The 26,219-nt window shown below is 48.4% G+C and overlaps 1 protein-coding gene across 2 annotated transcripts in view; it reads right to left on the bottom strand.

Moving 5' to 3' along the window:
• The window catches only part of SAMD4A (sterile alpha motif domain containing 4A), a 217,336-nt gene that overhangs the window by 14,931 nt on the left and 176,186 nt on the right, over window positions 1–26,219 (bottom strand). For both annotated transcript variants that reach the window (XM_024734791.1, XM_024734790.1), the window contains 6 exons: window positions 22,885–22,994; window positions 20,589–20,675; window positions 12,304–12,637; window positions 9,976–10,061; window positions 4,964–5,082; window positions 368–569 (listed from right to left, as the gene is read on the bottom strand). In XM_024734791.1, the coding sequence (XP_024590559.1) occupies window positions 368–569; window positions 4,964–5,082; window positions 9,976–10,061; window positions 12,304–12,637; window positions 20,589–20,675; window positions 22,885–22,994 (938 nt within the window). The remainder of the gene's footprint in view (window positions 1–367; window positions 570–4,963; window positions 5,083–9,975; window positions 10,062–12,303; window positions 12,638–20,588; window positions 20,676–22,884; window positions 22,995–26,219) is intronic.

Here is a 26,219-nt window from a genome sequence, read left to right as displayed (position 1 = left end):
AGAAAGCCCTCAGATGCTCTGGAAGCCAAATTTGGAAGGCAGTGGGATCTGCTGGGGCAGGTCAAGGATCAAGGCAAAGAAGAAATAGGTCTTGCATTTCTTCCTAAAGGCCCCCCGTGTGCAGGGCCCCCAAGGTTAAAGCGGTCGTGGGGCAGCCTAAACAAAATCCCCACGGAGCCAGTTGCTGCCGTGGCCTCGCTTTGTCTTCCCGAGAAACAGTGCAAACAACCTCTGAGCCACGGGGACAACTGTCCTCAGTCTAGCCCCCCTGGGCCTCTCCTCTCGCCTTGGGGTTGTCTGGGGGGACGTCCGGAGCCTCAGGCCCCGAGCTGGGCCTGCCCACCCTCCTCCCCGGAGCCGAGCAGACCTGTCTTCCTTGTTTCATGATGGCGGGGTTGGCCGCGGTGTTGCGCTGGGTGGAGCTGACGAATCCGCTGGTGCCCAGGAGGCCAAGGCGGGCGGAAGGGACGTTCCGGGAGGGGATCTGGTACTGGCGTGGGTTCCGCCTGCCCATGCCACCGCCCACAGAGCTAGCCGTCGGGAGGGAGTTGGACTGCCCGAAGCCGCGGCTGTGAGAGCCAAGAGGGAAGAACAGAGGCCATCAGTCACCCTCAGTCCTTCCCAACCCCCGGGGCTGCCAGCAGGATGCCTCCTTGGGGTCTGCTCACATTTTGACCGTTATGAGGTCTACGGGGGTCAGGGTTCTATGACTAAATGACAGCTAACATCTGAGAGCTAACATCACGTGCACCGCCCTGGGACTTTGATGTTGATTCTTCAATCCTCACGACAATCCTATGAGATAGGCACTCTATCTCCATTTACAGCTGGAGAAGTAAAACAGAGAGCTTAATAATTTCTCAAAGATCACACAGCCATTGGGGGGCAGTGCTGGACTCTGAGCCCAGAAGGTTAACCCGTGTGCTCTACAGCCTTCTTCTACTGTGTCACGGGCCCTGAGCACTCACGTTCCCGTCAAGAGGCCACACGGTAAGAAAGCGGCAGAGCCAGGATCTGTGCCCCTTCCTTCAGACCACAGTCCGGTTCTGATGTCTGTCTGTACAGCAGACTTGCAAGGAGTGGCCTCTGAGCCCCACTAGGACGTAAGCTCCATGAGAAAAAAGATGGTGTCTGTCCTCATCAACCCTGCAGGTCCCTCCTGCCTGGATCAGCCCCTGGCGGTAAATGCAGGCTGAGTGAACGAATGGGTGAGTCTCTGGCATTATAATCACCTCTCCAAATAGGAGAGCTGACCCCATGTCTGGGGCTCTGACTCCAGGTGAAGAGGAGGGATATGAGAATGAAGATGATGATGTTTGCAATCGCTCTGGACCTAGGACACTGACTGTTCCCCACTCCTCAGGCCCTCCCCAGAGAAAGACCCGGAGGTCACAGGCTTCGCCTGGGTCCACGCAGGGAGGCAGCCGCGGACCCATGGCATCCTGCTCGGACACCGTGCTCCCATTGGTCTGGTGACCTCAGTGCTGAAGAACTCGTCCTCTCCAGCAGGCCTCAAGTTCTGGGAGGGTGCACAGCAGCCAGCAGGGTTTCAGGAACCAGCACATTCTTTCCAAGAAGAGTCAGCTTTAGTCATTCACTGATGTTTCAGTCAAAATGCTTTACCTCCGATGGCCACAAGATGGAATAGACTTGCTTTCCCAGCCACACAGGGGAGGTTTGTACCAAGCCTGTGCGGAGACTCCAGGAGACAGAGCTGACGTAGTTTAACCAGATGATGGGGAGGGGAGGTGCTGCAAAACAGTTATTTCCTGAGGGAGAGAGGGGTGTGTGTGTGTGTGTGTGTGTGTGTGTGTGTGTGTGTGTGTGTGTGTGTGTGTGTGTGTGTGTGTGTGTGTGTGTGTGTGTGTGTGTGTGTGTGTGTGTGTGTGTGTGTGTGTGTGTGTGTGTGTGTGTGTGTGTGGTGGGGTGGAGCATCTAAGTCATCAGCACAGTTGATCTCAGAAAGTGTTTCTTCCTTAGAATTCCTAAATTTCCTGGGGTGGGGGCGGGAGCAGGGAAGAGAATGCCACGGTGAGCTGGTGGCAACTGATTTCTGGGCTGTGTTTTTCCACTTCTAGGCTTTTGTGACCCAAAAGAATGGTTCCCAATTCCAGTCAGAGGCTCATGTACACGTGGTGAGAAGGACACTCACGGGTTCTAGGTCTCTTGGTTTATCTCATTCTTTCTCCCATTCTCCCCCTTTCTTCCTTCTTTTACTAAGGTTTAAAATGTTTGGTTTGAAAGAAGAAATTCAGGCCCAGAGGAGCAGAAGTCATCTCAAGTGATGGAAGAGACCTCCTCTGGAGTATGGACAACATGTGACAGGTGGAGACAAGGATCAAGTGACTGTTTTGGGGGGGGTGGGCGTTGTTTTTGTTTTTTAAACTATGAAAACTAGTCCTTTGGTTTTTGGAGCCAGAATTTTGGCCACCTGGTAGGATGATTTAGTATTCTCCTAAGATTTTTCCTTATTTAGTGCAGACAGCTTTTTTGCTCATCTTCCTTTTTGGTTGGATTTTTAAAAAGTTATTTCATATGCAAAACAGAGCAGTCAGCGAGTGATGCTAAAATGGTTTGTGCTTCCAGGCAGGCAAGACTGTATTCTTAAGCCATATATGTAGGCAGAGGATTCTGTAATGGGACATTTAGTCACGGGAGAAACGTGGACTCCTAAAGCTAGCATTCGCAGAGCTGGTAGAGCCCAGAACATTTTGGGGATAGGCTGGATGGAGGGGAGAATTTGGTTAGGCCGTCGAATGACGGTGGATCTCACCGTGGTGTCCTAAACTTGGTTATTACAAAGTCAGGCTTACTGAGGGTTGCCACTGCTGGTAACCAGAGTGAAAGCTTAAGTCACTTCAGATCACTAGGCTTAATGAAATAATCATTCTTTCTAGGGAGAGAACAAAGTGACAAACGTCAGTTTTCATTTCTCATTCTCTTGCTCTGCCCATCTGTGTCTTTCTGTGCTTTCCTACATCTAACCAACCGAGTTCATTTCCTTGAAATGCATGAAACGACTGATAAAATAACATTAATAAGAACCAATTAATTTGGGATTTGTGATCATTCAAGGAGGGGCTGGGCTGCAGTTACCTTTGTATTATGGGAAAAACAGGTCTTCAAAGCAAATTAATAGCATAAAAAGATCCCAGAGGTAATATTTACGAGAATGAATTATTTCTGGAGCTTCAGCAACTTCCAGTTGAACATCCATAATTGATGAGTGAATTCATTCTGATCTAATCAATAAAAGGAGGACCAATCTGGCAAACCTTGGGTTAGCCCAATTCAAGCGTCAGTTAATAACACTGTAGAGGAGTCAAGGTTAAGGGGAACAGTGATGTGGACCAAGGACAGAGCAGGGCAGACGGAAGCAGCGGATGGCACTTTGGGGCGGAAGACAAAAGAGCTTGAAAGCTCTGTTTTCATCTTCAACTTCTGAATTCCTTCTTCCTCTTGGAACTTGTCTCCCAAGGGCCTGGTGTTGCAAGAGGGGTCCGGATCTTCCTCCCCTTTCTTGGGGGTCAAGAAGAGGGAGAGCCTGGGAAGGGGGCAGCCCCAGGGAAGAAGGCTAAGGAGCAGGCCTCGCCTTTCATCTGGGCCCCCAGGAATCCTCAGGGTGCACAGGTGGTCCAGCCCAACCCTCCAGGGAGGCTTGGGGCCAAGGAGCTGGCAGTAGAGTATTGTTTTGTCTGACTCTCTTTTCTGCACATCATCCGGGGACCAGGAGAGCTGCCCGGCAACCGCAGTGGTTAAGAGCACTGACTCTGGAGCCGACGCTGGCCTGCCTGGTCCAAATCCCGGATGCCACTGCCCCCCAACTCTTCCGTAAATTGGGGTTGATAATAAGCACCTCTACCTCATATGGCTGTTGCAAGGATTAAATGTATTAATATTCTTAAGTGCTTGGATACCCACTTGGCACAAAGTACATGCTAAATGTTTGTTTAATAAATAACTGTGTTATCTATGCTGGAATATGATAACACTTCAATTTTTACATTAATCTTCAATGAAGACTTTTCGCAAGTTCCAACTGGCCTTATCTCCCTGAAGTAATTTATAAAACAGTGACGTTCCAAGGCACACTTATGCAAATAAAGGCCCAACATTTTAACCCAGACAGAGCTTCTACATATGCACTGAGAGATGAATTCAGAACTTGCTAGGTGCAAGTGAAAAAAATGAGTATTTATCTGCTCATGTTGAAAAAAGTAAAACAGAATGTTGATTTTTCAGCATATCTGCATAATCGTCATTCCCTTGTCTCCCCAAAACTCCCTGTCATTGTTCAAGGCTTCCCTCTACCCCTCCCCGTGATTCCTCCCCCAGATTGTCACTGTAATTCACCTTTAATATGCAACTAGATTCCTCAATTTAAAACCAGATTAAGGCAATGGGTTCTAAAGTACAACGAGGCTTATTTTTAACTGCATCCAAGAAGCTGAAGTACTATGAAAAATCAAGAATGGCACTGCTCCACTCTTAGATTGCAGCTCAGACCAAAATAGACTAGCACTGGGCTCTTCACCCTGCCACCAACTATAATTAGCTTGTCTGCAGCCAGAAGGGAGAAAAAATTACACTACCACTTAAGGTGTGGAGAGAACAACCCGTTTTTGTCCTTTCAGAGCCCCCCTGTTGTGGCTAAACCACCAAGTGTTTTGTGGACATTCCTTAAATCGTACCCACTCCCCACTTGATGCCCATCCAGACTAATACCGTCATTTTGACCATGTAAATTGAGTTGCCCAAGATCACATTCAGCTCTTCCTCTGGGAATTCTTTCCCTCTACAGCTTTTTCCCAACCCCACCTGTTTAAGGAATGCGATCTGGACTTGTCACAGGGCGCCCTGATAAACAAGGAATGATGCCCTGTGTAGTCCTGCCCCTGGAACCTAAGCAGACAGTGAGGTACTGGAACCACCATGCAGTACAAAGACTGAAATCCCAACATACTTTCTTTGCTGTCGATATCCTGATATGTCTAGAAGGGTTTTCCGAGGGAAAGACCGAAAGAGCTTCTGCACCTGCTGTTTCCATGACAACAATCGTTTTTTCTGTGTCTCTGTAAATGCCTGCAAAACAAACAGGACTTTTTAATGGGTGACGCAGACTGGCATTAGAGGGAGAAACACGCGATTAATCGGGGAAACATCGGAGTCCTGCAGCTGCCTTTTCTTCACCTTGTTTCCAACCTGCTCCAAACAGCAGTCAGTTTTATTGGGGAGCTGCCTGTACTGAAAATTCAAGTTATTTGACATTGGAGGTGCCTGGTAAGGTACATGCATTAAGCTTTTGACAACCCTCGATTTTGGTTGCATTTCTGGCAGATCCATACCCTCTTTCCACTTTCCCCTGACTCCACTCTGGACTCTGTTTATTAACCAAGAATGAATTGCAAAATTGATTGTTGACTGCTCGGGCTTTTACAGGCATTTTCATAATCCATGGAAATGCTAAACCACTCCAAAAAATCAATCTGCTTGACGGTGTGTGTTCACCCTGGAGTGGTCTGTGGGGCTTCAGAAAAGGGAATGTACTCTCGGCGTGTCTGGCCTCTGCTGAGAAATCTCCAGGTAAAGGGCCCCATGCTCTACACAACCCCAGTGCGCCATTCCTCACCTAAATTTTGTGTAAGGTTTAGGAAAATGGGTAGATCTGATGCCTTCTCAAGTCTTTTCTAGTAAAATTGGTGTTTGGGGATGCTGTGCCTACTGCCCCATACGTAACGCACTCTCACCTATATCATGTGTCTTTGTGTGTACAGCCTTATGTACTCAAGCGTAGCCCAGGGAAGGACTTCACAGGGGCTATGAGACCCCAAGGCAGGGACTCTCAAATTCATGATATATTAGGATCCCCCCAGGAGACTGTTAAAATGCAGATTTCTGAACCCCTTCTCCCCACCAGAGCCTGATTTCATAGATATGGAGAGGAGTCTAGGGGGTTTGTGTTTGCAGCAAGTGCCCTGGGAATTCTGCTGCAGATAAGCCATGGCCATGCAGTGTTCTAGACGGTGAGGACCACACATGCAATATAGGAAACCCCTGTCAAATGCCTAGAACTGTGGTCCACGCACTGTCATAAATCCACTGGATCTGACTGACTAGCAGTAACAGTGATGGAGATACCATACCCAAGTAGTTTTGTCAATAAAGCATGAAATACTTTAAGTAGAAATAAATGAATACTTAGAGTAACAGACTATATGCCTGTTTCCCGTAAAGGAAACAGATTCCTTAAACAGACAGAAAAAAACGACAGTTTTATTTTCTTCCAATGACATTTCATCTTTAAGGACCTGAGCACAGGAGAGCTATGTGAACAAAAGCAAGAAGACGTGAGTCATATTGTGGAAAAGGTACTGACGACTTGCAAACCCCTTCCTCCTGGCTGACCTTAGCCAGATGCCACTGAGCACAGTCATCAAGGTGGACTTCCCCAGCAGGCACTCAGTGCCCCGTTAGAGAAAAATGTGCTGACACGCCTTAAGGTGCATGGTGGATGGTCTCACGGCTAAAAGGTGAGGACGTGGTTCTCCTCTGTGGTCCCTCTCATTTGCTGGTGATGTTCAGCGAGTGTCCAGCTATACAGGAATAGCTTCAAAAACTGCAAAAGGCAAGCATTTCTGCTAGACTAATAAAGGGATGGGTAGATTCTGCCTCTGACCAGCTTATTCAGCCAAATGTTGAGCAAGGACACAAGATGCAGGTGCGCTGGTCAAGATGACTTGGGGAGGAGAGGAGAGTCCAGCCCAGTGGGTCAGTGGAAGCCTCTGGATGCAAATGGGCAGGGCTTGAATCCCTGCACATCTTTATGCAAGTTCCTCTACCTGAGACTCAGCTCCTTCTAAAAACTCAGGTTAATAATACCTCATCAAAGGGATCTTGTAAGGATTAAATGAAATTCACACACGAAGGGCACTTAGGATACTCAGAACATGCCTGGCTCTTCGTCGTGGTTCACTGTGTGCTACCCACAGACCCTGACTAGGATTTTCGGTTGCACGGACCAGCCCTTTGGTGGCAGCATATGAAAGTCCATCACATTCATAAGCTTTGGTATTCAACCCTGGCCTTAAACTCCAACCAATGTCTTCGAGGTCTCAAAACTACAACACCGAGCTGGTCTGGAGCCCACCTGAGTTTCCAAGCGACAAAGGAGTAAATGGCTCACTTTACAGACGTGCATTCAAAGTGCTTCCAGGGACACCGGTTCATATGTGACATCTCCCATGGCGGCAAGGAGCACCCAAGAAGGTGGAAATGTTTATGCCCCCTCAGAGAGGTCAGCTCATCCACTCAGCAGCGGGGCAACAGGCTCACGAAGTTGGGGCTGCAGGTGGGAACGGGCCCCTCAGGAGTGCTGAGTGTGTAGCTGTTCTCAGTCCTGGGAGCTGCGGCTGGGAGGCTTGGAGAGGAGCTAGACCGTGGCTGGTAATGAGTGATTTCTGAGAGCTGCTTCCCGTGTGTGCCTGCAAATAGCACTCAGTTGTGGGAGCTCTGCTATCAGCTGGGATGCCAGCGCCTCATCTCAGCCGGCTCCAGGCAGCTCTGGGTTGTGCTGGCAGCAGCCTCCTCGGGGGCTGGAGGGGAAGGAAGACTCCAGACTCCAGAATGCCCAGACACAGCCGGTCAGCCACTTCTGAGTTCTCTGTCCCTGTCAGGCTCAGACCCGTATGTCTGTCTGGATGAAGATGTGTCCTACAGCTCTTGTGGCTGGATTACAAGGGTCATAAAGGGGGCAAGAGCTCGTCTTCCCAGAACCTTCTCAAGACGGAAAGGAGGCAAGAAGCCTGGGCTTATAATCCAGGAGATGAAGTGACTGGTCTCAGAAATAAGATTCAGAACTTTCCTGTCCTTTTACTCCTCTAGGGAGTTGGCTCCTTTGTCCCTGGGGAGGAAGGAAGGTGTCTCGGCAGTCAACACCCTCCCATCCACTGGCTAAAGAACAGCAAGATCGGGCTGTGAAAGGGAGCCCTGTGTCTCGGAGCCCCGGCGAGTCTTCAGCCCGGATGGAGACTGTGCCTTGACAGGGCCTCGCGGGGAGGGTGGGTTCTGCACACACAGAATAACCCGAGGCTGTGGAAAATTATTCAAACGTGTTCCTTCTACTCAAACTCAAATCATAAAAAGCCTCAAACACCATTTTCCCTCCCGAAGCAGAGAGCAGGCCCCTCTCCATCCTGACACGAATGCAGGCAAGCAGACAGGGCACAAGCTCCTTTCTGCCCGTGACTCCCGTCAGTGACGCGCCCCCCTCCACTGCAGTCAGGGGAGATGAGCCCACACGGGGCCACCCTGGCACCTGTCCCTTGGAGCTCCAGGGAGGAAAAGGGGAAAGACACAGAAAGGAGAGCTGGGATGCCCAGGGAGGGCATGCAGGATGGCAGGAAAGGGAGAAGCACCAGGCCACAGTGTCGGGGCTGGTGTGGACCAATTAGGAAGCTAGTGTACCATCCAACGGAGGCAGCTGGAGGACTGGTTACTTTGTCTCCTGGGCTCAGCAGACTGGAGGCGAGGTGGGAGGGAACTTATCCTGCAGTATCTTCAAGGCTCAGTGCTGAGTGTGGGCGTGGGAGAGGAAGCAGGGTTCTGGTTTGCTTTTTCAGAAATGTAAATGCTCCCCTGATCAGACCCCGCTGAAGCCTACTCCAAGCATCCTCCGCCCCTCCGAGCGCTGCTCCCTCTGCCGGACTGCTCTCTTCCGCTTCCTCACGGACCAAGACTTTCCCACTAAGATTCTGCTCGCCTTTCAGGTCTAGCTTGGACGGAGTGCCTCTGGGCTCTGGGTAGGTACCCGCCACACCTCCTGGGCTCCAGTTCCTCGGAGGTGGCCTTATTGTCATATGTGTGATGACCTGTTTTCCTTTTGTCTCACCCACTCCCCTCCCACAGGAAGCTCCCTAGCCAGGGGCAGGACCTAGGTACTTAATAAATATCTACAGAATGAATGAGCTCTAAAATCCATCCCCTGTTCTTGCCTTCTCTCCTTCCTATTGTTTTTTTGCTGGCCCAAATGAGAGCAGTGTGAGGATTGGACATTGAAAAGGGTGAGTGGGAGTTTGGGTGGAGGCTACCTAGAGATTGTCACACAGAGTGAAGTAAGTCAGAGAGAGAAAGACAAATATCATATGTTATCACTTATATGTGGAATCTAAAAAAATGGTACAGATGAACTTATTTACAAAACAGAAACAGAGTCACAGATGTAAAAAAAAACAAAAACTTACGGTTACCAAGGGGGAAAGCGGGGTGGGGGGAGGGATAAATTGGGAGATATTGGGACAGACATAGACACACTGCTTTATATAAAATAGATAACTAATAAGGACCTGCTGCATAGCACAGGGAACTCTACGCAAATGACCTCTATGGGAAAAGAATCTAAAAAAGAGTGGATATATGTATACGTATAGCTGATTCACTTTGCTGTACAGCAGAAACTAATGCAACATTGCAAATCAGCTCTACTCCAATAAAAATTAAAAGAAAATAAAACCAATTCTTATAAGAATCACAAGTCAAAATACAGCAGAATAACCACCAAACAACATACACACAGACACACGTTATTTCTTCTGAATGCTCTCCTTTTCTCCCCGCCCTCATCCAATTTTCCTGAGCTCAGAGGGGAAATGTTTCCACACCCCCAGGGCTAGGTGGCAGGACTGTGGTCGGCCTCCCCAGGCTCGGTCCCTCGGGCAGGCTTCCGGAGCCGGACGTTTCTCTCAGGCATTTGCCCCCAAGTCAGAGCTCAGTCCAGGTGAATCTTTGGACCCCAGAGTAATACGCAAGCTGCGTTTAGGTTTGAAGCCACCACAGCCAAGTTCTGCCCGAGCTATTATTAATGACCCCCCCGACTCAAACACAAGGTGTTGGAGACCCAAATGATCACACCACAGAAACTCTGAGAACCACTTTTAAGCAATGAGAAAAAGCAGTTTTGTGAAACCTGTCACTACTCACCTCATGGATTAGACACTTGTCTATGAGCTGTAAATAGGAACTTATATTCTCCTCGTCGGGTCTGGAGACCAAGAGCTGTGTGCACACTGGGAATTAAAAAAATAAAAAAGGGAAGGTGAATGAGAGAAATGTACACCCATCCTAACCTCTGAGATCTGCCTCTGATTTCCTTTCAGGACCAATATTTTGAGAGGTATGTGTGACTGTGGCTTTATGTCACGTTCACAAAAAAAGGCCAGGAGGCTCCTCATTCCACTGAAGTCAAAGGCTTGGTTACCACAGGAGCCCTTGCCTCCAGAAGCCCCTTTGGTTAATTCCACGCATACCATTCTATATTAAGCCTTCTGCAACCCTGCCCACTCTGGGAGAGGAAGAATGCAGCAGCGTCAGGAGCCCTGTCTTTGAAAGAGGTTCCTTTTGAGAGGGAGTTCAAAGGCATTAAAGACCATCAGCCCTTATCAGAGAGCAAGAGCCATAATTTTATGAATGAGCCGCACATCTCATTTGGAGGAGCGAGGCTGGCACATCTTTTAGGATGTGAGGTGTGTGGGCACGCACATGAGCAGGGAGCCTGCTACTCAATCACAGGAGGGTGATTTTCTCAAAGCGATACCCACATTTATACATGCACAGGCTCACATTCACCGACACACTCAAGGAAGTTCTCGCAGAGACAGAGCAGACCTAGTCTGCAGGTGGAGGACACAACCCCCCTGGACAGGTCATGGCCACGCTAGTGTAGCCCATTCTATTCTCATCCTAGAGGTCCTGATGCTCTGGTTTTGATGGGAATGTTTAGAAGGCCAGGTGGAGATGGTTTGACAAAGACGTCAGTGAGAAGTAAAAATGCCTCGCCATGAAGCTTGAAACCGGGCGTCAGGATTCCTTTCTCTCCCTAATCCTGCATAACCAATCTGTCATAGAATCCCATTTATACCATTTCACGTAGATTTTCAGTATAGCACTGTTGGTAATAACAAAACATGGAAACCATCTCAATGCCCATTAATTGTGGCCCTGTTAAATTACGGTTTATGCACACAGGGGAATAGTATGCAGCCTTTAAAAAAGAATGGGGTGGTGCTTTTGTATTGCTAGAAATACTGAAAGCATATAATGTAAAAGAAACAAGCTGCAGAGAAACATGTAAGCAAGACCCGTGTGTGTGTAAAAAGGATGCTCACGAGCTTGTATATGATTATAATGTTTCTGAAGGGATATTCCGCACCGTTTAGAGCGGTAAGATGGCAGGGCCTGGGGTGGAGGTGGGCGTATTTTTCACCTTTCACTATTTTGTTTAGCTTTGATTTTTTTATGTAGAGCATGAATTAATTTTATAATTTATTTGAAAGTAGTTAAAATTTAAAAAGACACCACGTCAGAGGACTGCGAGTCCCCTGAGGGCAGAGCCCACATGGGTCTTGTCACAGGGAAAGGGGGTGATGTACCACACTCTCAGGTAACCACGCCCACCTGTACCTCCACCCATGGGGCCATCTGCTCTAATCCACACAGCAAAGAGCCCACTTGGGGGTGGGGGAGAGTGAGAAGGTGGTGGGACCTACCCTGACCAGGAAGCTACCAGCATTTCAGCTCTAAGGGACGCTACAAACCATCTCCTCTGAGCCAGACTTCTACAGATTTCAGTCTTTTTAAGGACGTGTACCATAGGGAGTGTCTCACTGCGCCTGTAAGATTCAGCTGTCCTTTTCGTTAGAACCCACTTTTAAATGGTCTGAAATATTGCACAATGGAAGAGAAAAGACTTGTTTCCCCTTCCCAAAGGAAAGGTACTGGTATTCACTACATTTTTTAAATAATCGAGATTTTTTGAGAAATACCCCATCAAGCACGAATTATTCTAGTGTCAGACAGGGTCAAGGATATGTGCACAAGGGCCGGGCACAGGGCAGTCGCAGGCAGAAGGGGTGCTCTTACCCGAAGGACCACGTGGGAATTCTATGCTGCCCTACAGACACACACAGTGTGGCTGTGGTACCTTCTGTGGCCCGTGGGAACGCTGCCTTCCGCCTGAGCGTCCAAAGGCCCAATGAGCGCTCCGCCAGCAGGGCCCAGGAGGCCCTGGTCTGAGGAAGTGGGAGAGAAGGGAGCCAGGGTGAAGGAAGACGCCTTTGGGGATCAGAGAGCTTGAAGTTCAGATCCAAATACCTTAACCTCTCCGGGCCACACTTTCCTCATCTGTAAAATGGGCTAATGACATGTACTCTGGTAGTTCGCCTAGCACCCTGGGGAAGGTTCTCGGGAACTGGGAGCTCTGGTCAGTGGTGTCGAGAAGAGGAAAGGGGAGGCGGGAGAATCGGGTCCTACCTTTCCCCATGACACGTGTGAACTGCCCAGGGAGATCCCCCTCTGGCAGGGGGGTGACAGCCAGCTCCCCGTCACAGCTGCTCAGCTGGTGCGGTTGGAGCCCGCCACTGGCCCCAGCCGAGGCAGTGGCCGTGGCTCCCGCGGCCGCGGCGCTCTCTTTGCAGTCGGGGCTCTGGCTCTCCGGGCCCATCAGCGAAGGAGGGTGTGAGGCCTGGGACTCCCGGCGGCGAGCCTCGGGGGTGGCGCTTGGGGAGCTGTAGGCCTTGATGGGAGTCAGGATCATTTGATGCAGCTCCTGCAGGGGGATGCGCAGGTTGCCCCCCTCGATGATGTCCTGGATGGTCGGAGGGAGAAGACCTCCATGAGGGTCAGGAACTGGGTGACCCTCCTCCATGCCGCCCCACCTCTTCCCCGAGCTGTTCCCACGCAGGGCTCAGGGCTGCTGACCCCTTCATTAGAATGTTCTTTGGAAGGGCAACCATTTAAAACTGAATCATTCTATTGTTAGCCCAGGCAGAAAACTTGGAAAATACATACAGGTATGGCAAGGAAAATATGATCACTTTAAAATCCCACTATCTAGTGATGATCACTAAGATGATTTTGGTACATTTCCTCCCCTGGCTTCCTCAATGCCTTTCTTTAAAATGCATTTGTTTAGTTTACATTCACACACTTTAGAAGCTGTACAACAAAGTTATACAGGGTCACACGGCGGCGTCCTGACCTGCATGGGATTTGTTTTAGACGAAGGAACATATGCTCATCCACACCTTCATTCGGCACATGATACAAGCAACACAGGCAGTGGTTAAAAGCACAGACTCTAAGACAGATGCCTGGGCTTGAATTCTGACGCCGCTGTGTGACCTTGGGTAAATGACTTAACCTCTCTGTACCTCAGTTTCCCTGTGGATAAAATGAAGGTAACAGTAGGACCTGCCTCATCAGGTGGTTGTGATGATGTTAATATTTGTAAAGCTGCAGGTTTCAGTGTTATGTGCTTCTTTGTTAAATCTCTAAGTAAGTTTTGGGTGTTCTGACCTGCTGTGCACTGGGCTAGGCATGGGGATATGGCGAGAAAGCCAGTAGGATTCCCTCAGGGAGTTTACATCCTGCCATGAGATGAACATTCGTCATGCTAGAGACTAAGGCACAGGGGCAGGGCTGCTGGGAGGGGAGGCTCCGCGACGGGGTGACATTGGAGCAGGAACCCAGTTGAGCCTGAGCTGCAGGTTCCCGGGAGTGCTCCAGGCAGAGGGCACAGGCACTGAGGTGGGAGCCTGGAGTGTGTGAGGAACAGCAAGGAGGGCTAGGGTAGAACAGGGTGGGGGAGGGGAGGGCGTGGAAAATGAGGTCCAAGGAGCCATGGGGGCCTGAGTGTAGGAGTCAGCAGTCTGGGGCAGGGATGCAAGAATTTCTTCTACATGAGATGAGAACTGTATATACTATACAGGCAGACCTTGGACATATTCCGGGTTTGGTTCCCAACCACCTCAATAAACCAGTTATCTCAATAAAGCAAGTCACACAAATGTTTTTTGTTTTCTGGTATATATAAAAGTTATGTTTACACTACACTATAGTCTATTAAATATTCGATAGCATTATGTCTAAAAAAGACAATGTACATACCTTAATTAAAAAATACTTATTGGGGCTTCCCTGGTGGTACAGTGGTTAGGAATCTGCCTGCTAATGCAGGGGACACGGGTTCGAGCCCTGGTCCGGGAAGATCCCACATGCTGTGGAGCAACTAAGCCCGTGCGCCACAACTACTGAGCCCGCGCGCCTAGAGCCCGTGCTCCGCAGCAAGAGAAGCCACCGCAATGAGAAGCCCGCGCACCACAACGAACAGTAGCCCCCGCTCACCGCGACTAGAGAAAGCCCGCGTGCAGCAACGAAGACCCGACGCAGCCAAAAGATAAATAAATAAAATAGAAGTCTTTAAAAAAAAAAAAAAAGTCATTGCTAAATAATGCTAGTCATGACTGGAGCCTTTAATGAGTCATAATTTTTTTGCAATAGTAACATCAAAGATCACAGATCACCATAACAAATATAACAATAATGAAAAAGTTTGAAATATTGTGAGAATTACCAAAATGTGACATACAGACATGAAGTAATAAGCAAATGCTGTTGGGAAAATGTCTCCAAAAGCCTTGTTCAACTCAGAGCTGCCACAAACCTTCAATTTGTTAAAAAGAAAAAAGAAAAAGGCAGTATGTGCGAAGTGCAATAAAGCGAGGTATGCCTGTAATGTATATAATCGTCTGTAATACATACGTGACTTTATATAATAAAATTAGATCCTCCTATACATAGAGTTTTAGATCCTGGGCATTATTTATTAGAAAAAAGAGTGAAAGTTGATTCTGGTAGACATCTATCTGTTTGCCCGATGCTCGCAGAGGCACAGAACAGGCTCAGATGCTTGGGGCTGGAGGTCAGGGGTTGGGGGGTCTTCCGTGGTGTGGTGGGTGGACCTGCCCTGCCACAGTGCTGTCCAATGCTTAGGCAGGAGACCTCTGCCCGGGACCCAGGAAGGACCGTGACTACCAGGGCCCTGATTACTAATGAAGTATTTAATCTTCTGAGAGCCCAGAATAGCAAGGACATAATTTTAAAAGCCTGAAGTATGAGTACCAACCCGTTCCTGGGATCCTCTCTTACCAAGAAAAATTGCTTGATGATGTCAAGGAACACAAGCTCATGGAACGTGATCATTTCTACACCCGGACCGCCCATCAATCAGTTAGAAAGAGGAAATCTGAGGACGTAGCCTTGGACAGGCATGTTTCAGTGCTGGGCAGCAAAACACTGACAGCCCGCCCCGTCGCTGGCGGGAACCTGCTTTGTTCGCGGGTTGGAAGCAGAGCCTGAACTGTGCCTCAGCCTAGTTGGCACCCAGGGATTCGGAGGGAAGTGAAATGTTAAGTAGCCACCAGAACTGTCTCAAACCTGGCCAGGGCCACTATCCCGCCTATTTCAGGGGAGAGAATCCCATTTTCCTTTTAAAGAGGCAGGCTTCAGAGAGTCTACCCTCTTCCTTCTAAACCTGGCGGAGAGGGCCGTGTGTGGTGAGACCAGCCTGCAGCCTGTGTCTGCCAGCCTGATGCGTGAGTCAGGACGCTCCTGGTCATTCTCAGTTTTCCCACTGCCCAGGCTGGACCAGCCCTTTCCCAGGGTCTGATGCTGTCACGTGACTGGTTCCTTGACTTTGGACCTGGTGATCTATCAGGGCGTGACACAGGGAGGCAAGCTAGCTGACCTATGCCAGAAGAGCCCCTGCCACCTTTTCTGACCAAACTGTGCGCCAACTGGGCAACCCCTGCCTCGAGGTCCTCCAGTTTCTGCCAACCGCCCAGCCAGCACCTGGGTGTGGAAGGTCAGCCCTGACTGAGGAGGGGAAGGGAGAGGAGAGAGAAGGGATGAGGCTTCCCCATGAAAGGGGGCTGGGCAGGCGGAGCTGGCAGGCCCCTCTGGGTGACCACATGTACCCCTGCTGTGCCATCCCGCGTGGCAGCTACCACTGAGGGGAGCTAATGCACACTTGGGATACTCTGTCGACTGCCACTGAAACCTTGTCTGCTCTCGTCACGTGGCATGAAGGCTTCTGTAGTTACTCAGTGATGGGGAAGGAGATCTGGGTTATGCTAAGAGCCGAACTCCTTCAAACAGGGAGCATATACTTGTCCCAAGTTCAGATCTTATTCTACTGGGGACAACTACACCAACAAGGAAACCATAAACATAATGAATAATGTTGGACACTTTCTGAAAATACCACCATCAGGAATCATGCTTTGTTTGACTTCTGTTTTGACTTCAAAGCCACTGTCTCAAAGACAACACCTGGCTTGTGACCAGCTGGCAATACTCCTGCTTATGCCAGCCTCCGTGGGGTGGCACTATGACCATCCGGTTACATTCCTGACTCTTCAGAGTGAAGTCCGGAACTTAGCACTGAGGGCCCAAGTTGAGAAGGAAGCTAGCTCAATCCTGTACCCTCGACTGGCTGTGGGAATGAATTCTCCATGTTGACAAAAACAGGGAATCAGCCCAAGTCTCTACTGATCCTTCATACCATAAATATAATCCTGTGTTATGAACACAAAAAGAAGCAAAGCTGCCCGTTAACTCCCGTGCAGAGCCAAGGAGCTCACGTGAGAGCAGAAGTGGGAAGGCTGGTCCTTCCTGCACAGCAGTCCATTCAGGTAGGCACAGCTCAGGGCCGACGAGTGGGAAGGAGGCTACAATCTGACCATCCCAGCCTTCCTGGCCTGGCTTTCTTAGGTCTTGGAGGAAGACGGGTTCAGAGCCTCTCTAGGGGCATGTAACAGCCACAAGGGGCACATCATCTGGAAGCGAGAGCTTCGGCTGCCAGTGGCGGCCCCCGCACTTACGTAACTTCCCATGGCTCTATCCTTCTCTCTGTGTGAGAAGAACTGGATTCCTCACCCAACAGATAGCACTCCTGCATCTACTGAACTGTATTCTCCCTACGGGCCGGGCACTGTCAGACACTGGGGGTGTACAAACAAATATGAGAGAAGCTTTGCCCTAAGATGCTTACGGTTACCGGGACCCATGCAGCGTGAGGATACTGCCAGGACAGGGAGCAGTGGCAACACAGAAGTGTATGTATGTGAGTGTGTGTGTGTGTGTGCGAGTGTGTGTGTGCGAGTGAGTGTGTGAGCGTGTATGCGAGTGTGTGTGAGTGTGCGAGTGTGTGTGTGTGAGTGTGAGTGTGTGTGTGGCCAGGTTCCCAGGCTCAGAGAATGGTTCAGCTTCATCATTTGGGAGTCAGTTGAAATAGGACAGTAAATAAAAGCACATGGAAAACATTTTCATTATTAAAGATAAATGCTAGAAAATCTGCCCTAGTGACCATTCTAATCTTCCCTTTTCCTTTTCTACCAAATACCTTGAGAAATCTACACTGCCTGACCCCACAGCTTCGATATCCTTTCATGCTCGCCGGTTCTTGGGTTTCTGCTTCCCCTCCCATCTCTCTGAAACCCTACTCATCATGGCTACCAGTGAGCTGCTGGTGGCCACTTCCAGGGGGCAGTGACAGTCCTCATGGGATGTGACCCCTCCATGGTCCCTCCTTCGCTCTCTGACCCTCAGGGGTCTGTCGCTGTTTGGTCCCTCCATGTCCTCTGCTGCCCCCCACCCAGGGTCTCTTCTCGGCTCTCATCACTCGCCACACACTTCTGGGGGTACCAACCACCACTCACACACAAACGACCCACAGCTGAGCCTTTCAAAGCCTTGTGGACTCTAGATTTGTTCTCCTGGACACTGACTTGCTGTTTCTGCCTGGGTGTCCCACAGGCACCTCAGACTGCATCCGCCAGACTCAACTCCATTTCTCCCACGCTATAGCTCCTCCTCTATTTTCAGTTCCCAAATCGCATGACACCCAAGCCCACACCTCCTGCCAATGCCCGGACTCCCGCTAACTGACTCTCTCATCCTTCTCCACCGTCACGGCCCCCGCCCTGGCTCAGGGGCCCACCACTGGCCACGGGCTCCCAGCGAGTCCTCCCGCCAGCACTAGCTCCCCTCTGCTTTCCATCCTCATCGCGGTGGCGTGGCCTGTTTCATCCCAGGAAGACGTCCCCACCAGCCTCAGCGATGACGCGGATCACGCTGGATTCTGAGAGCACCACTACACATCTATCTGTGGTACCTCGTGTCCCGAGCTCCCCGAGTGTGGGAACCACCAGTTCCTCACGGTGAGCCTCCAGTGGACAGGGGAAATCTAGTCCAAGGCAGCTGCTTAGTAAGTGTTCAGTAACTGAGTGGAAGTGCTCTGGACCTAGAGCTTATCTGCAGCGGCTGCTGGTTATGAACTCAGCCACGGGCGGGGTCCCGGCCATCTCCTTAGAAATCTCTGGGTTCTATGTGACGTAAGAATGCCATAGGAGGCAAGGGCATGATGACAGCGTTTCCAACAGCATAATCAGCTGATGATGTCTGGGAATGTCAGAGAAATGGCTGATTGGAGCCTGTCGCTGGTGGCCTATGTGGGAACGGGTTACCGACAACCCTCTCCCTGGCAGAGCGGGACAGGCGCGGCTCCCAGAGAAGAGGGAACAGAGCCAGGGGCTGAGTCCTCAGTGGATGCTGAGGAGAGCTGCACTCCCACCCCCAGGCCATCAGCTCCCGAAGGGACAAGCTTGCAGGTGTCTGGACTCGGGTGTTCTCAAGCAAGCCCAACGTGGTTGTCCACAGCTTCCCTCCTCAAAGAAGTCACACCGAGTAAACTCATCATGCTTTCTGCTTGGCCAGTAGCTGCTTTCAGACTCTGTATTACATCTGTTTTTTTTTTTTGCGGTACGCGGGCCTCTCACTGTTGTGGCCTCTCCCACTGCGGAGCACAGGCTCCGGACGCGCAGCCTAAGCGGCCATGGCTCACGGGCCCAGCCACTCCGCGGCATGTGGGATCTTCTCGGACTGGGGCACGAACCCGTGTCCCCTGCATCGGCAGGTGGACGCTCAACCACTGCGCCACCAGGGAAGCCCTGTCATCTTTTTAACATTCCCAGTCCAGTGACCCAGGGAGAAGGTCTTTTTGTGGAGTCAACATTATTCTAGGTGTGAAATATAGGACACAGAAAGTGTCACCGACTTATGACAGGCTAGATAGAAAGTCAGTGGCACGTGAGGGCGGCCCAAGCCACCTTGCTGCCCTTGTGTTTCCACGTGCTGATTTGGTCCAGCGTTGCATGGAGTGGAGCCAACAGCAACTCCATCTCTCTGTCCCCCAGGTGGGTGCATATCCTCAGTGACAAGAGGATATGAATGAGCTCTTGAAGGATGCTCCAGAAATAGTGCGGAAAACATCGCTCTTTTACCATAATGCTTAGCAATCTAATCCTTATGTAAAATGTTTTCTGTGCTTTTTAACAGATAAGGAGAAAACTGGCCTGTTGAATGTTCCCCCAAAAAGAACAGTTATATAAAAACGGCAGTAATCACTCTGTTAGGCGAACTGCCTGGTAAAGGAGTTGATATAAATTTAAGAACAACAAAAACAACTTCAAGTTCACTTGGATAGGTTACTTGTCATTGGTGATTCACTTTAACTAAGAACAGGCCTTTCATCAAGGAGGTGCCTATGAGTAGCCTCTATCTATCCATCCAGAGGTTTAAAAACCCACCTTCCTTATAAAGATGTATATTCTATAACTACATATTACTTTATATTTTATAAGATACGCATTAAGCATAATTTTATATGTTGTCACACATCTTTGTGAATAAGGTAAAAAAAAATTCCCATGACATTAAAATGTTTATGTGCTTACAAAACTTGCTTTAGCCTCACCTACCTCAATACTTTGCTCCCTTCCAAAGGCACCCTGGGATTACTGGAAGAGATTACAACCCAAGCTCTGAAGGCAGCAAATATCAGTACCTTCCCACCCACCACTCCCAGCTGCCTCCCAGTTGCTGCCTCCCGACAGCAATATACAAGGATCTCCACACTGCGGCTGAGGCAGCACTGACTCACAGGGCCTGCTCTCTTTTGGACCTTAGATGAACTCATAAAGTCACCAAGCCCTAAAAATGACATCCTTACTGTGGTGACATCCAGATACAATGATAGGAATAGTCAGCACACAGAAAGGGATGGTAGCAGCGAATAAACTGCTTTCAACAATGGAATAAACTCTTTTTCAGCACTGTGCACTTTTGAGATGGTTCCTATCAGAGTCACAGGGACCCATTCTGGTAAGTTAATGTCTGAAATTTTTCTCTGGAGAGCCTACCATGCCTGCCTGTCAAATGATTTTGATCCTCTCTGTTGAAGCCTGGGGTTTACTTGGTGTTTGCCACTCTGGGGGCAGCTTTTCTCAAAATAAGATCCTTCCCTGGGTGGACGGCAGGAATGAAGCACATCTGTATGTTCGCTACACTCATGTGTCAAGATTGCAGCCTCTGACTGGGGGCTGAACACTCCTACATCTCTACAAATGTATAAAAGGCAGAAGGGAATATATATAAAACATTTCCACAGAGCTCTGGGATGGCCAGTTGTGGGATGCCTGGATGCGGGGAATAAGTCCATTTCAGCGGCTAAATTACATAGAAGCATGTATAACCAGGAAACTTCACTTCAAAATCATTTCATGTTTTTCTGACTTGGGTAAGGAAACAGCATGATACTCTCTACAAGATCTGCCAATGACACTTTCAACTGGGAATCTCCCTTGGCCCATTTTCCCACGATGAAGGTGGAAGTGGCCCATCACCCGGTAATAACTTACCCTTTCCAAAGACTTCAGGAGGTTTTGTCTCTCTTTGAGCTTCTGAATACTGATGACAATTTTGTGTCTTGCACCTTTGGTAACATTCTGTAATGAAGTAAAAGTTATATTTGAAAACATTTTTAAGCATCAGCTTAGAGATTCTTGGAAACTATTTAGTACTTTACTGTCTTCTTGGTTCCCACGTGTATGCAGACTAGTAAATATTCATTTGTCTCTCTCTTCAACATCCACTGTCATCAACCTCTTCTTACTAAATATTGTAACTCCTCAATATCCATTGTCATCGACCTCTTTTAACTATATACTTTAACTCCATCTGGCTACATATTTGCCTGTGTCTTTTGGCTGTGGCCTTTAGGAGAAGGAGAAATAGCCAATTATCCCATCCAGCATGAAATTTCTTCATAGTCTTAAAAGATGACTTTTAGGTCATACACTCACTCCTTGTGTCCACGTTTTATCATTTCGGTCCCTTCCAGTTTTCCTGAAGGTTCCAACCCCATACAGAGATACGCATTGCTTTCTCAAAGCTCTCCTATCTTTACCCATCTCGAGGAGACATGAAATCCAGTGCAGTTCTCACCTGGTGTCAGACAACACAGGCTGGTTTTTGTCAGTTTGCAGCCCTTCTTGGTTCTCCATAAGGAAAACTAGAATAGAGAACTTAAACCTATATTTCAGTCATCACTTCAGAGAGCGGATGAGGGTTCACGGTTAGGATTATGGATTTTATCTGCTTAACTGTGCATCAGTGGTGAGCCCAAGGATTCAGTTAAACATTTGTTGACTAGAGAGACTGCAAATTTCCAAATAGAAGGTTCTTTCTCAAATCAGCTCTCTAATATAAACTTCTGATGACTCTCGCAAATATTCATCAAATTTCTCTTAAAGATGGGAACACCAGAGGTATTGCCTTTACTGAGGAAAATTAAGACTCAAATCATGTCTAAACCTACTCTTTAAGATAAAGCACTGGGGGCATATTTCTGTTTAGCCTTGACTTTGGGTTCAAGTGAATTTTTACTCTGAAAAGTCTGTGCTGGCCTCTGGCTTTGCCCTCTGTGTCAATTATTTCTTGTTTTTTCTCAAGTCGAACAACTGATGACCGAGATTTTTTTCTCAACTCTGACCCAAACACAAGAATGCTCTTAGAAGAAGTTCTCATCAGTCCTGGGGATCTCAAGGAGTGATCGAGATAAAAAAGCAGTGGGAGAAGTGTTAGGAAGTTGAAATTAGGGCCTTTCATTCTCTGAGAATGTGCAGTGACTCTGGGCTTTGTCTTACAACTCAATACTGGTATTCAGCCAGGCCTGCAGAGGTTAACTGTGGATACTGAATACGCAGTGGGAAACCAGGATCTGCTGGGAGGTCCGCGTCCAGACCAGCCATGCCCCAAATGGTATAATCTCCTCTTCCTGCAGGGGAAATACTATTAGCCCATTCAGACCATTAATTCTCTCAAATCACCGCTCAAAGGAAACTGAGGTCAATTTGAAACATGCAAATAGCATTTTAAACAAGGGAAACAAAGACATTGGTCAGATCTATTTGCCCGAGCACAGCATGGTAGGAAACATGCTTAGTTTCAGGGGCTCTGCTGACTGCCCTGGGCTTCGGTATCCACAGAGGGAAGGAGGAACTTTGTCCTTTTATGGCACACGGAGGGAACTGACATCTGAGACCTGGGGTAATCCCATGCTCGATGGCCGTCCTATGTTATTTAGGGTGGTTAGAAGAAAATATTTTGTACAACTTTCTCCATTCCAACTAAGATCAGTCTGAATGTGTTTTTGGACAAGTGTTGGGGAAGGTCTGAGACAGGAGCTGATGCTTCTACTTCCTAACTACTAGAAGTCAGGTGATTTATAACTGGACTGGACAATACACAACCAATCTGTCATCCTCCAAACCAGCCCTGGCTGGGCAGACAGAGGGAGGGGCCCAGGAAAACAAAAGCGGCGACACAGACTCTTTGAGGTCTTGGTCAATGTTACTTCTTCTGATTTCCCCCAGCAGCCCAGAAGTGTGCACCCAGGTTATTTCTTTTTCATAACACTCCTTCTCACCCTCATTTACTCTGTGGTTACCTGTTCGTCTTCCCATCTCCTACTGGACCCTGAAGGCAAGAACCCAGCCCTACTCACCATGGCATGCTGGCCAGCACCTGGCAGTTCCTAGAACAAGGCAAGCTACCAGGTGGGTACAGGTACGGGTTCAAACAAGGTCTGCCTTGGACTTGAACGTCCGATTCCACCCGGGGTACCTTCTCGGGGATAGCCAGCCAAGCACATACCTGAGCCTCCAGCTGGCACTCAGTGAGGGCCATCATCTCCTCGTAGGTCATCTGGGAGAAGAGCGCAGCATACTTGTGCAGGCGGAGGCTTTTTAACCAGGCTGGAACATCTGTGGTGCGAGATGCACAGGAGATGGGGAGAGAAATTCAGAGGGAAAGAGAAGAGATGACAAGAGATGTGGGAAGAGAGAAAGGAAAAGAAGGTGGTGGTCAGAGGGAAAAAAACAAAAGAAAAAAAAAACCTTTATGTTACTACTTGTTTAATTTTGTCAGCAAATTACAGACTTTGAAGCCTTGATCTAGTTCTGATATTCCCACTGTTGGGCTCCCTTACTCTTTACACCAGGGGGTGGCTAACTTGGGGTCCGTGGGCTTCAGAGCATACGGCAATTCTCTAAAATTACATCCCAGTCTGTGAATATATGGGTGCTTTTCTGGGCAGAGGGTCAGCCGCAGCTTCTATAAGATTCTCAAAGGGATTCATGGCCCCCAAAATGTCAGGGATTCACTGCTTTAGCCAGACGACTTCATTTTTGATTTTGAAAGAAATGACTTAGAACGTCAACTACATATGATGAGTCTTCATCCTCAAGATAATTTGTTTCTAGGTTTAGTGCAGATCCCCATATGCTGTTTCTGCCACTTCCACAGTGATAGGAAAAAATCCAGGCAGCGGCACTTTCCCCATGGGTGGAGCTGCTGTCATTCTTAGCCTGATTTTTCTTCTGACTTCCTATACCCCAGTGGGAATAAGGGCATCCTGCACTCTAAAACTACCACATAGTGTGTGTGTGTGTGTGTGTGTGTGTGTGTGTGTGTGTGTGTGTGTGTGTGTGTGTGTCTGCCGACCATCTCCCCTAGCTAAGCCATGTATCTGGATGTGTCTTTGACCTTCTCCTCGAATGTCAACCACATATCAGGACTTGAAAGGTCCAAAGATCGCCCAGACTATGGGATGATGGGAATTCCAAAGCACATCTGAAATAATTCCTACATTTGGGATTCTAGACTTAGGAAAATTAAACAGTAACTGTATTGAAAATCCACAGGAGAATTATTACCTTGCTAAGTACAACCAAAACAAAGCACTTGCCCATGGTCTAAAGTCAGGGGTTTTGAGCTGATAGGATCTTTGAGAAGCCTCTAGAATCATCTTCCCCCACCCCAGCTCATTCTACAGATGGCAAAATTAAGTCATTAAATCTAGATCACAGGGCAAGTATGTGGTGAAATAGGGACTAGAGACAGATTCCCAGATTTTTCCTACATTGTATCAACTTTTTGTAGAATGAGGACCAAATAGCCCATCAGTGGGAAGGCTGAATAAACAGTGACTGTAAAGTCTTTGAAATGCTGAAGCATTGGATAAACGTTATTCATGCTTTCTATGAATTATCCATTACTAACCATGTTGATTGCAAGATACTATCTACCGCTAAGTGCTTTATTCTGAGGTGCTGACAGAATCCACAAACACTACAAAATAAGTAGGAAACTTCTCATTTTTTAATGTTTAGAGTAGCTAACTGGGATTGATTAAAGAGGCCTGGCCTACTCTGATATCAGGCCCTGCCACCTGGGTGAACCCAACCTAGTTTCAGGGAATGTGGGTATGGGATGATCACCTGAAACTCAAAGATATAGCAGGGGAGAGTGGGCCTGGTGAGGTTACTTCTTGATTTGCAGTAATGTGAAGACCGAAGAGGAGGAATTTCTGGAGAAACAGAATTGGATAGCCAATGGCATTTTAAGAACAGACTCAGTCATCTCAGGTGAGAAGTCACTTGACTCTGTGCTTGCCGGCCCTTCATTCTACTGTGACAAGTGGAGAGTCCTTCTGGAACCATTGTTAACCACAAGAGACAGGGCTTCCCCAGCCACATACTACCAATCCTCACATCCTCCCCAACTCAAGTTGTGGTTGGATCAAGAGTTCAGGACATCTGCTTCCCTCTGGTGACATCCTGGAACTATTCGACCAGACTTGATTCTCCGTCATGCTTTTGTTGCTGTTAAAACAATGCTAATACTTCCACAGAGTGAGCAGCAAATAGATATATCTCTGGCTTTTAGGCCACTGACATGTTACTGCTTTGTCACCAGGTTTCACGTTTGTTGTTTACATCTTTGAAAGGCCCCAGGTAGCTGCTCAGAAAACTCAGTGATAGTGATTCAGAGAAGTCTGGGTAACCCAATGCCATGCTTGGGTACAGTCTGTCATAAAAGAATATGGAGCAACTTCATGGGCTAAATTTTCACTGGGTGCCCTACAGCTTAATCATGCAAAATCCACTGATGATAAAACAAATAGAATCCCAAGCTACTAAATCATGATGCAAACTGGGTGCTTCATAAGCCGAGGCGACAATACAGTGTTTTAAGAGTCGGGGAGAGTGGGGTGCAAATCTTGGCTTGGCAAGTCTCAGTCCAATCAGTACTCATTCCTTTCTATAAAAGTATTTTGACAACTAGAATTTCCTTGGTTAGAGGGATGACGAGCCTGCCTCACTCATTTAAACAAAATGTAGGTCGCTGGGAGTCGTTTCCCCAGAAAGGGTTCCTACACAGCTTCAGAACATGGTGAGTTAGGCCTTCCTGAAGAGTTATTTCTGGCTATGTTCTGGGGAGATGCAAGCTCTTCTTGGCCATACGTGCCTTGGATAGGCAGGTTGAACCTGCTCCTAGAGGGTCAGTTCCTAGCTCAGTGTCATGTGCCACCTCCTCCTGCAACGGGAACTGATGAACAGAGGAGAGGAAATCCCAGTTCTTAAGAACGTAGTTTACTAACCTTTCACCCCCTGGTTGGCAGTGAGGCACCTTCCTTTGCCAGGGATTAAAACAAAACTCCATTAAGAGGGAAACACACCAGAGAACTGAGTGCCTTGACCATTTCACTCCTCTGAAGCCAGGAACTCCAATGACTTGGAGGCTAGATTCTATAAGATGTTGGCCAGGGACAAACTCTAACTGAAAGGTCAGTTCCTTTCCCATGGTCCAGATACTACATGGTTGGATGCAAAGCTGAGAACCAGCTAACATAACCTCAGGCCTATGGCTGGAAGACACAGACCAACAGGGGTGTTTCCTGGAGTGGCTGATACATGATTGAAAGCATGCATGCCGCCTGGGCTCCTGCCTCTGGTTGGTGCACAGCCATTTAACTTCATCTGGGCTGTTTCTGACGGACATGCCAATGGAGGTCCCAGACTAGAAAGTTATTCTCTTATGCAGTGTGAGAAAGATAAAGATGATTTTACTACATGCTGGGACTGACTTCCTTGCCAAGTGTGGGAATCCTGATATTTGCTGACTCAACATTTGTTGAATGCCTATTA

This window comes from Neophocaena asiaeorientalis, unplaced genomic scaffold (assembly GCF_003031525.2).
Source record: "Neophocaena asiaeorientalis asiaeorientalis breed wild unplaced genomic scaffold, Neophocaena_asiaeorientalis_V1.1 scaffold547, whole genome shotgun sequence".
Lineage (NCBI taxonomy): Eukaryota > Metazoa > Chordata > Mammalia > Artiodactyla > Phocoenidae > Neophocaena > Neophocaena asiaeorientalis.
Note: the sequence above shows the minus strand (reverse complement) of the source record. Positions and strands in the feature narration are given on the sequence as shown.